At 35.4% G+C, this 16,466-nt stretch overlaps 1 protein-coding gene across 2 annotated transcripts in view; it reads left to right on the plus strand.

Annotated features, from left to right (window-relative positions):
- LOC111056851 (armadillo repeat-containing protein 2) overlaps window positions 1-7,391 on the plus strand; it is a 47,335-nt gene extending 39,944 nt beyond the window's left edge. For both annotated transcript variants that reach the window (XM_039438279.1, XM_039438280.1), the window contains exons 14-16: window positions 2,007-2,139; window positions 3,725-3,885; window positions 6,168-7,391. In XM_039438279.1, the coding sequence (XP_039294213.1) occupies window positions 2,007-2,139; window positions 3,725-3,885; window positions 6,168-6,376 (503 nt within the window). In that variant the 3' untranslated portion in view covers window positions 6,377-7,391. The remainder of the gene's footprint in view (window positions 1-2,006; window positions 2,140-3,724; window positions 3,886-6,167) is intronic.
- Window positions 7,392-16,466: the final 9,075 nt, after the last annotated feature.

Consider the following 16,466-nt stretch of genomic DNA (forward strand, 5'->3'; position numbering starts at 1 on the left):
CATGGGATATCTACTTACGCTATTGTTTCTCTATGATTATATGTTTTCGTAGAAATTCTACTTCATGAAAGAGAACAGTAATTGGAAGATTCTAACTCAACTGTTAAAATTTAACAGTTCAATTCAGAGCTAGAAGGGAAATCTCTCACAATGAATCAATGTGTATATTGTAATTTCAGAATAAAACCAATTATTCCACTGATTTCAACAACAATATTATTATTTATTTTTATAATACAATAATGCTGGTTGTTGAGGTTTTCAATAAATTACGCAAGTTCAATAGAAATTGTGTCTCAATTGTTTGTGTTCCCGGATTGTTTGATCTGTTTGAAACCTATTTCAATTAAATAATTGAAATATAATTTGATTGTATGGTATGAGATTTTGTGGTTTTTCTCCATAATTGAAAGATTAAGACGTTGATGTTGTCAAGTGGTTCTTTCAATAATTGAAATATGTTTGGCATCTTGTTTTATCAATCAAATTTTTTAATAATTAATGTTGAACATAGAAGAAAGTATGCGTTAATTTCATTGTGATGAGTGGAATCAGCAATAATTCTATAGAATGAGGCTATAATTCTTGTCATTGGATAGTGCCTTCTGTGTGAGAGAAGAAATGAGTACCCATTGAATTTACATTTGAATTTCGGAAGAGATTCATTGATTGAGTGCTTCTTTCATGCAGATTACAATTAAGTCAGAAATCAGAATCAATTATAGGTGTGACAAGATATACATTAAATTAACATAATATCAGAAATTCCGATGACGATCGATCGAGCTACTATAAAGGTGCGTACAGATATACGCGCCGCGAACATGAGCAATTCACTTTTAATCAGCTTATGCCAAGCTTTTTATATCAATCTGTATCTTACCGTTTCTGTGAAAATACAGCTATAGTCAGCTGATTAAAAGTGAATTGCTCTTGGTCGCGGCGAGTATATCTGTACGCACCTTTATATCACATCACCTACTTTATAAAAAGCGTAACAAGCCATAGTGAGGTCCAATGACAGTGAAGAAAGATAGAACAACGTTGCCGATCCTCTGTCTTGTCAATGCCTTCTATAGACGGTAGCTGATTACGATTTATCGATTTAATATTAACTGTTCATTCTCGTTTAATCAATTCTATTCTATTAAGCAAGAAATTATATTTTTTTAAATTTAATGAGTTTTCATAGAATGAGATATTTTGTTGATTAATTATCAATTCTACATTGTTGGAAGACGATCTGGCAACAGAGCAAAGCGAGAAAGAGATAGAGCCACCCGCTTTGTTGAATGATAGACAAGGATAGCAATACCATTGCTAATCAAACACTGCCATTATAACGTGGATCTCACTATAGGATAGGCTACAGTAACTGTTAACTGTTGAGTACATGCTTCTCTCCATTTTTTCAAATTCTTGTTATAAAATCTAGAAATTAGATTGACAACTCCAATCCTTATATTTGAACTGATGACCCAGCAATTGCTACCTATTGGCGGAGTTTAGAATCACATAACAATACAACTATCAACCAATCAGGAGAGAGTAGGCGGAGTTGAAAATATAGAAATTTCAATTCAATTTTTCAATTTACACGGAAGATACAATATGACGATTTCCTTTCAAATTTCTTTTGATAAAATCATACTAAACTATTGGCATAGAGAAACAATAACGTAAGTAGATATCCCATGGTATAGAGCGTTTATGTCGCAACTTTTACTGATATCTCAAGCCGATTACTGTCGATTATTGTCGATTTTTACTGTTTTGACCGGGTAAGAGTGTATGAACGGCACAATATGAGAGACTACCAGCGTCATAAAGCTTCACAGGAAAGAACTACGTGGACTATCGGCTTGAGATAACAGTAAAAATTGCGACATAAACGCCCTATACCATGGGATATCTACTCATGCTATTGTTTCTCTATGCTATTAGTATTAAAATCTTTAAAATGAGAAACCAATTTGGAATAAAGACCAAAATAATATTTGTTACAGGAGTGAGTTCCCTGACAAGGTGCTTACTGCGAGATAATGTAGAGTTGCTATCTGCCACGGCTGGAGTTTTGGTCAATTTGATGGCTGATTGGGATAAAAGACTGGCGTTGAAAGAAGATAATGGCATTTCCAGGTAATCAAGCCTTTGGTCTGGTTGCACAAAAGCCGGTTAAATTTTAATCGTGATCAAGTTCACGAGAAACAATTGAAGAAGCCGTTTTTGAAAATACAGTTTCTCTGATCGGTTATTGTGGAACTAATAACGATTAAAATTTAACCGGCTTTTGTGCAACCGGAACAAAGTGTTTGATGTAGTCACACTGACAGTTGATTGTAACAATCTTGATTATTTCATCTTATCTTTGTAATGTGTTTAAAATTGAAATCTTTTGAAATTTGAACATAATTTAAAATTCATCAGTCATATTTCGAATACGTATTCTCTGAGTGTTAATCTTTGGTGAAAACAGAAATTTTAAACTTAACCTCACTTTGGACTATTTATGTGCCAAAATCAAGGAATTGAAGAAGTTTTGGGCAATTGCCTGTTTCTCTTTCCAAATATCGTGTTTGTGACAGTTCTAATAACCTGAAGATTGGTACTATATTTTCCAAAATCTGGTGTGGGGCACTCACACAACTTTCCTCGCTGTTATGAAAATTGATCACCTGACGCTAGTGTTCACGCGCATAAGAGTCTACTGGTGACAGCTGGAGAGATCTGAGCCAGCTGGTGACAGGACAATAACACTGGAGACACACGATGTGTGCTATCTCTTCATAGTGAATGATTTCATAGAATCAACAGTTCGCAATAATTGATTATTCACATTTTCTCAAATTTTGATCTTATTTTCAATTTCAGGTGAAAATGTTACTGAACAGAGATTTTAATGCTCAATCTTTTCCACTAGAATTTTTTCGTTTGAATTGTATCTATAGCCTGATAATTTGGATCTAAAATAAAAATTTTACATAGATGAGGCGAAGCTCTTGAATTTTTACAGATATGGGACTTGTGGCAGTTGATAGAGCTTATCGATGACTATTTCAGGTACAACTTTAATCAAAATCATTGGAGCCGTTTTCGAGAAAATCGCGAAAAACCCTTTTTTTGACAACATTCTGCCAATTCAGCCGCCATCTTGAATCGCATTTGATCGAAATTGTTCGTGTCGGATTCTTATATTGTAAGGACCTTACGTTCCAAATTTCAAGTCATTCCGTTAATTGGGCGATGAGATATCCATGAGATAGACGCACATACACACACACACACACACACACACACACACACACACACACACACACACACACACACACACACACACACACACACACACACACACATACAGACCAATACCCAAAAACCACTTTTCTGGACTCAGGGGACCTTGAAACATATAGTAATTTGGAAATTTGGGTACCTTAATTTTTTTCGGGAAGCAATACTTTCCTTACCTATGGTAATAGGACAAGGAAAGTAATTGTGTTGAAAATAGTGAGAGCTATTCCTGGTTTTTTCTCGCTAAGTATTTTTGTCATTAAATGACCTTTGGAGTAGATGAAACAACACAAATAGAAAGAGAATGATGATAACAAAAATAAAAACCTGGTCTACAATAAAAACACATGTTTCAAAATGAAAATTCACTTTTTCTTTGTTTTTCATCATAATTTCCTTGAGATTTTCACCGAATTTTCCCCTGTTTTCTCAGGTTGATCTGGGTGCTTGGGCGATGGGGCGTTGGCGACTGGAGACTGGCCAATCTGATCTGCCAGGTTCTCTGGAATTTCTGCATCGACTCCACAGATCTCTGCGCAGCTTTCGGCATCAGGCCTATCAATCTCCTATTGGCCACTCTTATTGAACTTCTCGGTAAGAATGCTAACATTAATTAACAAGCTAATCTAAAGCTGCTTATACACCAAAGTTATTAACAAAATGTTTATTTTTCTGACCCTATAGATTCTATTAGATTGAACGGAACTTGACAAACACATATGTTCATCATGTGTATGATAAGTTATATTCAATCTAATCGAATTTATAGGGACAGGGAAATACACATTTTGTTAATTACTTTGGTGTAACCCCAGCTTGACGGTACTAAGATCTTCAATTTGCAAAGATGAATGAGAGAAGCTCTCAAAAAAGGTAATTTTAATAGCTTATATGCGTCAAATGAAAATGAAATCCAATACCTTTCATTCTTTATTCTTTATTGATTGATACAATAAGTACATCATCTAACCACGTACATTTTATGATGATAGGGAGGGAAAAAGTAAGATAACTTTGTGGTATTCCTCTCCCAAATTACTAATTTAGTCTTCATAGTCCGAAATAGGTTAAGTCTTGTAGTTGTTCACTTCACAGAATTTTCAGTCCCTAATTATTTTCTCAACGTAGATTTTTAAATTTAGATGCTTCGAAAACAAACATAGGAGAAATATTTCACCTTGAATCTTAGATTTCAATTTATATTTCTAATATACTTATTTCTTCAAATTGGCACTGGATGAGAATGTATTCTTCAACAGGATGTACAAAAAAATTAAACATCTGATATTCCACAGAGGTAAGCAATACAGATTTTCCTACTTTCTGGGAAATTGTGATTTTACAGATACGAGGTAGCCTACTATAGTGAGGTCCACGTTATAATGGTTTGATTAGCAATGATATTTGTATCCTTGTCCATCATTCAAAAAAGTGGATAGCGCTATCTCTTTCTCGCTTTGATCTGTTGCTAGATCGTCTTTTAACAATGTAGAATTGATAATTAACTATGTTTATTTTTTTGAAGGGACGGATTCAAAGATCCAAAGGTTCAAAGAGCCTCACACGTCAACCGAAGATTATTGTGTGATAATCAACTAACAAAATATTGCATCTTAATTATGGAAATTCATCATAAAATTATTGAAAGATATGATTTCTTGCTTAATAGATTCATAGAGAAACAATAGCGTAAGTAGATATCCCATGGTATAGGGAATTCATGTCGCAACTTTTACTGTTATCTCAAGCTGATTACTGTCGATTATTGTCAATTTTTACTGTTTTGTTATACTGGGGTGATAGTATATGAACGGCACAATTTGAGAGACTACTAGCGTCACACAGCTGCATAGGAAAGAACTACGTGAACTATCGGCTTGGGATAACAGTAAAAGTTGCGACATAAACATCCTATAGGCTACCATAGGATATCTACTTATGCTATCGTTTCTCTATGCTAGAATATAATTGATTAAACGAGAATGAACAGTTGATATTACATCAATAAACCTGTATCAGCTACCGCCTATAGAAGACATTGACAAAACAGAGGATTAGCAACGTTTTTCTCCTATCTTTCTCCACTGCCATTATAACGTGGACCTCACTATGGTCGTTTAGTAGTATAGTTGTAATATTAACAACTTTGTCTCAGTTCTAATGAGCTTATTTCTATTCTAACCAGGATTAACTCAATTTTTTGTGGTTTTTCAGACGAGGAGACGAACTTTGTCTCGGTTCTAATGAGCCTATACCCTTTTTTAGCTAGATTCTCTCTATTTGTTGTGGTTTTCTAGACGGGGAGACCAACTTTGTCTCAGTTCTGATGAGCCTATACCCATTTTTACCTAGATTCACTCTATTTGTTGTGGTTTTTTAGACGGGGAGACCAACTTTGTCTCAGTTCTAATGAGCCTATTCCAATTTTTACCTAGATTAACTTTTTTTCGTGGGTTTTCAGACAAGAAGACCAACTTTGTCTCAGTTCTAATGAGCCTATACCCATTTTTACCTGGATTAACTTTATTTTTTGTGGTTCTTATGACGAGGAGACAAACATTGTCTTAGTTCTAATGAGCTTATTTCCATCCTAACCTAGATTATCTCAATTTTTTGTGGTTTTTCAGACGAGGAGACCAGCTTTATATCAGTTCTAATGAGCCTATTCCCATTTTTACCTAAATTATCTCTATTTTTTGTGGTTATACAGACGGAGAGACTAGCCTTATCTCAGTTCTAATGAGCCTATACCCATTTTTACCTGAATTAACTCTATTTTTTGTGGTTTTTCAGACGGGGGTACCAACTTTGTCTTAGTTCTAATGAGCTTATTTCCATCCTAACCTAGATTATCTCAATTTGTTATGGTTTTTCAGACGAGGAGCGACTATTCGGTGTGACAGAGGAGGGTGATGCTGACGAGGCAGTTCTATGCAGTGGCGAATACAGGCAGTGGGAGCAGTTCGCTCTGGTAGCAACTAATCTCCTTGAGAAGATAGAGCTCTGTCTCCAGCCGCAGACAACTGATGCTGTCATGACGTCATCCATGTCTAGTGATGTCATCAGTGACGTCATTGATGTCTAGTGATGTCTGGTGTCCGTTGAAATCATCTGTGACGTCATTGATGTCTAGTGATCTCATTGGTGTCTGTTGATATCATCAGTGTCGTGATTGATGTCTAGTAATGTCGTCATGACGTCATCGATGTCCATAGTGAGGTCCACGTCATAATGGCAGTGGTAAAAGATAGGAGAACAGCATTGCCGATCGTACAGCGCCATCTGTTCTGTTGAATAATTACAAGGATAGCACACATCAGCATCAATGTTAATCAAATACTGCCATTATAACGTGGACCTCACTATAGTGATGTCATCAGTGACGTCATTGATGTCTAGTACTGTCATCGGTGACGTCATTAATGTTTGATGAACATTCAAGAGAATTGATAAAGAGTGAGTACATAAGATGTGCCACGAATCAGCTGATAAAAGTGTGTTAGTGGCGCAAAAGTCTGAACGCAAGAGAGAATATGAGAGAGTAAGAGTGAGTGAGGATGAGAAAATGAGAAAGTGAGAGAGTGGATGAGAGAAGAAGGAGAAGAAGAAGAAGAAGGAGAAGGAAAGAAAGAAGAAAAAAATAAGAAGAAGAGACAGATAATAATTCTAAGAGTAATATTGCTTCTTCTAAAACTTTAATCAAAACTTTCATAATATTCTTCGATAGCAAGAATAGCAAAAATAGCAAGAAGGAGAAGGAAAGAAAGAAGAAAAAGAAGAAGAAGAAAACAGGAGAAGAAGAGCTAGATAATAATTCTAAGAGTAATATTGCTTCTTCTAAAACTTTAATCAAAACTTTCATAATATTCTTCGAATCTTGATAAAGGTGGAAAGCAGTTTTTACTCTAATAATAATTCACATAGAATTAAATTTTGGAATTTTGTAGAAAATTACTGAAAACTGTAAATATTCGTCTTGTATAGACTGTCTTTCTTTTCTTTCTTATCATTACCAGAAATAGAAGAATAATTCGGATTATCTACAATAATAGTACTGTTAATTTCATATTATTTCACGATCAATAAAGTTATGAAAAATACACTTTTGTACAATTTTTTCTCAACCTTCTCGAATTTATATGTGAGCAAAATCTATCGATCAACCTTTAGTGAGGTCCACGTTATACTGGCAGTGTTTGATTAGCAATGATATTGCTATCCTTATCTATCATTCAACAAATCGGATAGCGCTATCTCTTTCTTACTTTCTAGCTTCGCTCTGTTGCCAGATCGTCTTTTAACAATGTAGAATTAATAACTAATTTACAAAATAATTCATCTAGATTATTAAAATTCATTATGGAGTTATTGAAGAATATTATTTCTTGATTAATAAAATATGATTGATTATTTCCAACGAGAATGAACAGTTAATATTACATCAATAAAACTGTATCAGCTACCGTCTATAGAAGACATTGACAAGACAGAGGATCGGCAAAGATGTTCTCCTATCTTTCTCACTGCTATTATAACGTGGACCTCACTAGCTTACAGTACTCACAGTTTACAGTACATAGAGTATAGAGTACTACTCTAGCAAATGACACTTTGTTATGAGTATGAATTCATTTATAGATTTTTTCCAACAACTTTTTCACAAATAATTATGTTATCCATATTGAATTATTATCTATTCAGCAATCAAAACAGAAGAATCATAACTTCTGTACACATACAAATGAAAGTGTCGGTTGCACAAAAGCCGGTTAAATATAAATCGTGATTAATTCCACGAGAACCAATCAGAGTAGCCGTCCTATCAAAAAGGCCTTCTCTGATTGGTTCTCGTGAAATTAATCACGGGTAAAATGTAACCGGCTTTTGTGCAACCGGGGCCTGAGAGATCAACTCGAATCTAGAAGAAAAGTTGCGATGATGCAGTGAACAAAATTAGACCGACGCTAGACCGAAAACGAAAAGCGTGTACTACCCCAAAATGATGAAACCCTTGGTTTTCGCCTATAAAATTACAAAACTCTATATATTTTTGGGTTGGGTTGAATATATGGCGCCCCATAAATAAAACACTGGTCTGTAATTACAGAGCTAGGTCTGAGTTTCTACCCCAAAAACTTGATTTACGGGTTCAGTACCTCTATTTCGTTGATATTTCCTGAAGAAGTCTACTAATTGTCTTGATTGAGGCTCCTGAATTGATATTTCCTAATATGTTTCCACAGAATTATCTTGTTCGATTTTTTCAGGTAACCGTAAAAGTTCGAGAAATATTCTCTCTATTTTGTTGAACTTCCCTGAAGTAGTCTACTATAGTTAGGTCCTCGTTTTAATGGCAGTGGAGAAAGATAGCAGAACAACGTTGCCGATCCTCTGTCTTTTCAATGCCTTCTATAAACGTTAGCTGATACAGGTTTAATGATGAATTATCTTGTTCGATTTTCTCAGGTAACCGTAAAAGTTCAAGGAATATTCTCTCTATTTTGTTGAACTTCCCTCAAGTAGTCTACTATAGTGAGGTCCACGTTTTAATGGCAGTGGAGAAAGATAGCAGAGCAACGTTGCCGATCCTCTGTCTTGTCAATGCCTTCTATAGACGTTAGCTGATACATGTTTAATGATGTAATGATAACTGTTCATTCTCGTTCAAAATATTCAATTATATTTTATTAAGCAAGAAATTATTTTTTCCTACAGTTACGTTGAAAAGTGGCCATTGCTGCACTGATTACAGAACGCAAAGAATCACTTTTCCGCTCTAGTGCGGGGAAATTTTTTTCTGCACTCCAGATTTGCAACATGGCAACGCAAAATACTTTAGGTTATATGGAGCAACAGTGCAGCAAAATCAAAATGAAGTTGGTAACAGTGACTGGGCTGCAATAGTGAGCAGAGGTGCAACGAAGCACAACGAGCACAGCATTAATTATATATTATAACCAAGGACAACATTTTTATTCAATTTGACAATAAATTAAGGTTTTTATCAATAATAAAGTTACACAGAAAAACATTTAATGGATTTCAGGCAATTTTACCCATAATTACCCACTTTTCATATTCAATGGTAACTGTAGGAAAAATTTAATGTGAAATACGTGCGCAAAGTTCCTCTGCTGCACTCAACAAACCATTCCGCTCTCGCCTACGGCTCGGGCGTAAACGTTTCTTTCGGTGCAGCAAACTGTTACTTTGCGCACTAGTTGCACAAATAACTATTTCCAATAATCTCATAATGAATTTTCCTACTTAAGATGAAATATTTTATTATTTAAAATTATCAATTCTACTTTGTTGAACGACAATCTGGCAACAGAGCAAAGCGTGGAAGAAATAGCGCTATCTGCTTTGTTGAATGATAGACAAGGATAGCAATACCATTGCTAATTGAACAATACCATTATAACGTGGACCTCACCATAATTGTCTTGATTGGGGCTCCTGAATTGATCTTTGCTAATAATTCTTCTTAAAATTATCTTTTTCGATTTATCAGGTGAAGATGTTCAAGAACTCCTGAACCGTTGTAAAAGTTCAAAGAATGAGGATATCCAGTGAATACATAACGATTTAAAATGAAAACAGCCTTCACTATTTTTCAACTCTATTTTATTTTTCATATGCTTCTAATTATAATGTAATTTCCAAGTTATTATTTTACTCACTCACTTGAAAATGACATTATAAGTCAAAACATGTTGTGAGAGGGAAATAAAGTTGAAAAAAGTAGGCCTACTTTGATTTCAAATGTCATGTAAATACGAGTAGGAATAAAGTTACTCACTAAGAAAGTAAATATTCAATGAATATTTTATTCATAAATTGTAGTGATAGATAGAATATCATTCTCAACCAGTGGCGGCTCGCCCTATGTGTTCAATGGTTCATTGAACCCCCAGAATTGAATCAACTTCCTATACAAGGATGAATTTACAACTCAAATAATTATATTATTTTATACTCATGAAATTACATCACAACATTTTTCATCTACATAAACTTAACGTCGGTGCCTGAGCCTGAGAGCCCGGAGTGGCTTGCTTGAAACAGCACCAAATGGCATGACGAGACGGGTGGTGGTGGAAAGCAGTGTTCATTCCCCGATGTGAACCCAAAAACAGGGCTGGGTGAGGTAGTGGAACGGAGGAGGGGAATCGGTTTGCCAGCACGGATTTGGTTCACAATCCTGTCTGAACCAAGTTTTCACGAGTTCATCCGAGAGTAGCCGAGTCAAGTGAAGCATTCGGTTAACCTCGGAATGAATCGTGAGTATTCGTGATACGGATACAGTGCCATCTTGAACTTGCTTATCACCAATAAAATTTAAATTTGGTGGCAGTAAACAGTGAAAAAGCGGTAAACAAGAAGTAGCCTAAGCGTGACAGTTTTGAGGTTATACGGTATGGTTTCGGGTATACACTGTATACAGTTGTGATAGATTTCACTGCATTTTTCGTTATATAAATTTGTTTTGCGTGTAGAAGAATATAGTAATTTCTAGTGTGTTTCGTGTATTCGTGATTATTTCTAGTGTGTCCATTTTCTTTTAGTGAGAGTGCAAATATAATTTATTGTGTTACCGTAACAGCATTTTGATGAAGAAATATGAATAAGGTTCAGTATTTGTTAAATACAAACAATATTAATATTGAGGATAGGTGTAAAATAAATCATAATGGTAGATCAACTCCGGAAGATAGATAGATAGATTTAATTATTTTGCTATCGGACCATACAGTCATCAGCAACGTCAATAGAATATTTATAACACTTAACACTTAATTTATTATAAAGTATGTGTGAAAAACTCCTCCAAAAGAATAGAAGGGGTTTGCACGCAGAAGATCGAACAGTAATTAGCCGAACAAAGAGACTGGATAATTTTTATTGACTCTGGCAACCTATTGCAGACCTTTGTTCCTAAGACGTGATGGGACTTCTGTACTTTGGTTAATCTTGTACGTTGGGTATCAAGTTGTTGTCTTTGGCGGGTGTTGTATGAATGAACCATACCTCTTGTGTTCATTTTACACTTATTTTTATGTATTAAGCTGCGTACACATATTCGCGCTTCCAACCCGCACCGAGCACGCTCCTCCCTCGTACCGCCCTCGTACCACCATCGAACCACAGTCGCACCGCCCACGCACCCATCATGAACGTTACGGAAGATGTTAGATCTTCTCGCGTTCCCCGGTCGAACCACTGTTGCTCGCCGGTCGATCATCAATCGCTCTGCTGGAGTGACGTTCGGTTGCGGAGCAGAGCGAAAGTCTGTACGCACCTTAAACTAGGCAACAACATAGATATATTGGTTGTAAACCGTTAATATTCCAAGAGAAACAAATAACGGTTTGTTATCCGAAGTGAAAATTAAACAAGAAAAATATGAATAGGACAAAAAATTTATATTTGTAGAAAATATGCTCAATCTTTGGGGTTCAATTCCTTGAAATTATTATTGATCACCTTCACACTTGATTATGCTCAATACTCTATATCCTTTTGACCTTTCTCCCCAATAGATCATGAGGTTGAACTCCTAAGCTAGAAGATCACGAGCCGCTACTGTTCTCAACTATGAATGATTGAGAAATCATCAACAGGCTTAGAGCCCAAAATTGTTCCTCTCCCAAATTTGAATTGAAATACTAGTAGTTCTGTGAACAGTAGACCTCAAGCAGTTATAAAATACAGTCTCCATCATAGTAAATTCTGTCCTGACCTGTCGTGTCAGCGAGATATCGGTGTATAAATGGCTGTTTGAGTTGTTGTATCGACAATGCTAATAATTTGATGTGCTAACAGCTATGTTACTATCATCAAAAGCTTACCGAGTTGAAAGCAGTGAAAAGTCGGGAGAATATACTATGCTACTTCGTGATATAAATTGCGTGCCTCACTGCATGCAATCAATAGTCCACACAACAGCTGATTTAAACTGATTAACATTGAGATATTAAATTGCATGCATCATTGCATGCAATTAATAATCCACTCGACAGATGATTTATGATGAATAATTCTAGTCTTATTTTTACTCTAATATTGGCGTATCAAGGAGGCACCTTTCCCTTTTATATCATCCTTAAAATTCAAAATTTCCAAAATTTTTGTATAGACGTCGACGCGCAATTTAAAAAGGAACATACCTGTCAAATTTCACGAGAATCTATTACCGCGTTTCGCCGTAAATGCGCAACATATAAACATACATAAAGAGAAATGCAAAACCGTCGACTTGAATCTTAGACCTCACCTTGCACGGTCAATTATGAGTCAAAGATGCATTTCAGTCAGATGAAAGGCTTCATTGAATATTAAAAAACAAGATCTACTCCACTTTATTTTATTTTGTTTTGCAAAGCCTAGTATCGATTTGAATTTGTTAGAGCGAATTGATTAGATAATAGAGTTCAGTAGAATAAAATAAATTTTAATGAAATTCCATGAGTGTATTCAACAGAAGATTCAGCCCAGCAAAGCATAAAATATTATCTCTTAAAAAACGGAAATGATAATTTCTTCACTTTCAGTAATGGGAGACGTCTTTTGAAGCCCCTATCTCAACATCCCTTTTCGGTATCCTCCCACACCCCAGCCGTTCGCAGGTGTTTCCCTACAGCCCTTATGTATCATCCTTGAGCCATATGTGTGCCATTTCCTCCTTTCAAGCCCTTCAAAGGGGAGTGGAGATGTCCTTGACATCATTACTTACTTGAACTTGTGAATCATTCTCACGGGAAAGAGATTCTCTGTTACGAGAGTGAGTTTATTTTCAAACATTGACATTTTAGAAACGAATAGCAGATCGAACTCTGCTTCGAGAAACGTACCACTTTTTGTGTAGTTGGGGAGTTCATATTGTGGTAATTATTCATATTGAATGGAAAAGACACCATTTCAATCTCTGAGTTTATCAGAGATTGACAATGGTGTAATAACCGAAACCGGTCTTTCTGAGAACCAAAAAATCTTAAAGTTTTCAGAAAGTTTTACCTTTGTTTTTGACAATTTCTTACTCTTTTTCATTCAAAGGGACGTACCATTTCACAAAAGCCTGTACAGTATGTGTATAGTGAGAACCAAATATTCCTTGAAAAAATAATACTGATGCACTGCTTCCCCATTCCCATGTAGTTAACTGAGGACATGCCTTGCCAGAAAAAAATGTACATGAGATAAACACGTAAATAAAGAGCTAAATGAAGAACAAAGGTAGAAAAATTGATATGAAGTGAGAAATCAAGGTCAAATTTAAGATTAACTCATCTTGAAGGTCGATTACTTATTAAAAACTCTTCTCTCGCATGGGCTACTCTTCAACAAAATAATAAAACCAATATAAAAATCTTGAAGTACCCTTTATTATTAAAAGTTATTTAATTTTTACTTTCCTTGCCCTATTACCATAGGTAAGGAAAGTATTGCTTTCCGAAAAACATTAAGGTACCCCAATCTCTAAATTTCTATACGTTCCAAGGTCCCCTGAGTCCAAAAAAGTGGTTCTAGGGTATTGGTCTGTATGTGTGTGTGTGTGTGTGTGTGGTGTGTGTGTGTGTGTGTGTGTGGTGTGTGTGTGTGTGTGTGTGTGTGTGTGTGTGCCTTTGTACACGATATTTCATCACCCAATTAACGGAATGACTTGAAATTTGGAACTTAAGGTCCTTACACTATAAGGATCCGACACGAACAATTTCAATCAGATGCAATTCAAGATTGCGAAAATGTTGTTAAAACAGGGGTTTTCGCGATTTTCTCGAAAATGGCTCCAACGATTTTGATCAAATTACCTAAAATAGTCATTGATAAGCTATATCAACTGCCACAAGTCCTATATCTGTAAAAATTTCAGGAGCTCCACCCCATCTATGCAAAGCTTGATTTTAGATTCTTAATTATCAGGCTTAAGATACAATTTAAACAATAAAAATCAAGTGCAAAAGATTGAGCATGAAAATCTCTACTATTAATGTCCAGTAACATTTTCACCTGAAATTGAAAATAGGCTTGAAATTCAAGAAAATGTGATTATTCAATTGCAAACTGTTGGCAACTGTTGATTATATTAAATCATTCACTATGAAGAGAAAGCAGATCTCGTGTGTATCCAGCGTTATTGTCCTGTCACCACCTGGCTCAAATCTTTGAATAGTAGACTTGATATGCGCGTGAACACTAGCGTCAGGTGATCAATAATTTTCATAACGGCAGGGAAAGTTATGTGAGTGCGCCACACCAGATTTTTTTCATTTTTTAAAGTTGAAAATGACCTGAGTTAGGGTCGAGACTAGTTGTTGAATTATTTTAAAGTTTCTAAAAATAAAGGGTACTTCAAGAGTTTTATATTGTTTTCATTATTTTGATTACTTAGCAAACACTTCTTCAAGCAAAGAACGTTGCACATATTTCAAACTCTACAATACGATAGCAATTGCAATGCTAGAAGCAGTTGTAGGTTTAGAAAACAAAAAAAACACAAGCAAAATAACACATAAAACATTCTGAATAGACAAACGATGCATAACAGAACAGAACAGAACAGAGGTATATGCATTTATTTTGAACATACAATCACCAGAGAACAGGCTTCTGAACAACAGGTGCATGAAGAGCAGTGAGCATTTTAAAGCAGAGAGAATCCTTGAGGCGTAACAAGTACTCTCTTCTTCCTCTTCTTCTTCTTCTTCTTCTTCTCTTCTTCTTCTTCTTCTTCTTCTTCTTCTTTTCCTCTTCCTCTTCCTCCTCATCCTCCTCCTACTCTTCTTCCTCCTCCTCCTCCTCCTCCTCCTCCTCCTCATCATCCTCCTCCTCCTCCTCATCCTCCTACTCCTCCACCTCCTCCTCCTCCTTCTTCTTCTTCTTCTTCTTCTTCTTCTTCTTTTGGTAGAGAGTTAGTGGGGAGAATATTCTTTCCGAAGAATGGACATTGATATGTCCAAAGCTCCGCCAATTTATGTAGATGCATAACAATATAATTATCTGTAGTTATTATATTACAAATTGCTTTTTTCATATCATATACAGTTCAATAATTATTTTCTTAGTCTATATTATGTAAATTCATCTATAATTTTGCTGTATTGTAAGCTATTGTATATAAGTGTATAAACCTTTATATATTGTAATCTACATAAATAAAGATTTAGTAGTCAATCAATCCACCTACTCCTCATCTTCCTGATCATCCTCCTCCTCCTCCTCCTCCTCCTCGTCCCCCCCTCCTCCTGTTTTATCTTTTTCTTCTTCTTCTCCTTTTTTTATTATTGTGTCCTTATATTTTTGCTTCTATCTCCTTGTTTTTATTTTGGTTTTTTTGTACTATATTGGTTTATTTCGGTTCACTCTAAACAACTCTATCATTTCACTTTTACTTACAACTTTTGTATTAATTTCCCTCGGCAAATTTTCTACTTATAAGTTCCCTCTAACAATAAAAACATATTTTCTACTGAGCGAGTGATAAATATCACAATAGTATTTTCATGGCAAATGTGATATATTTCAAAATATGTACGGTATGTAATGAGGTACAAAAGCAAGCATTCTATGTAGAGCATTAACCCAGCTCAAAATCTATGTATAAACTTATATAGGCCTAGAGTAATAGATCATTTTATTACGCTAAGAATCTGAGGCAGTAGATGAGAGAAGGAGAGAAGCCACAAAAGAATAGGCAACTGACTGACGATGAAGAGAGAGAGATGGACTGAGAGAGAGAGAGAGAGAGAGTGAAATAGCGTGAAGAGTGATGATGGAGAGGAAGTGCCAAGAAAAAACAAGATTGGCATAAAGCTCTAATGTATTTTGACGTGTGACGGAAGCATATATATTGTCTATTTAGCTGATGGTCCACAGATGGAAAAGAAGAAGAAAAAGAAAAAGAAGAAGAAGAAGAAAAAAGGAGAAGAAGAAAAAAAAGAAGAAGAAGAGGAAGACGATACAGATGTAGTGAAGTTGTTTGAGAAGGACAGGAGGAAGAGAACAGGAATGAAAAGAACCAAAGGAAAAGATAAAATTGTTGCAGAGAAGGTTGAGAAAATGAGCAGGAGACGACAAAAAGGAAGAAGAAGATGTAGGCAAAGAGAAGAAGAAAATTCAACACAAGGATAACAGAACAGAGAAAAATGGAAGAACAAGAAATCGCAAGGAGAAGG

Source organism: Nilaparvata lugens, chromosome 11, assembly GCF_014356525.2.
Source record: "Nilaparvata lugens isolate BPH chromosome 11, ASM1435652v1, whole genome shotgun sequence".
Taxonomy (NCBI): domain Eukaryota; kingdom Metazoa; phylum Arthropoda; class Insecta; order Hemiptera; family Delphacidae; genus Nilaparvata; species Nilaparvata lugens.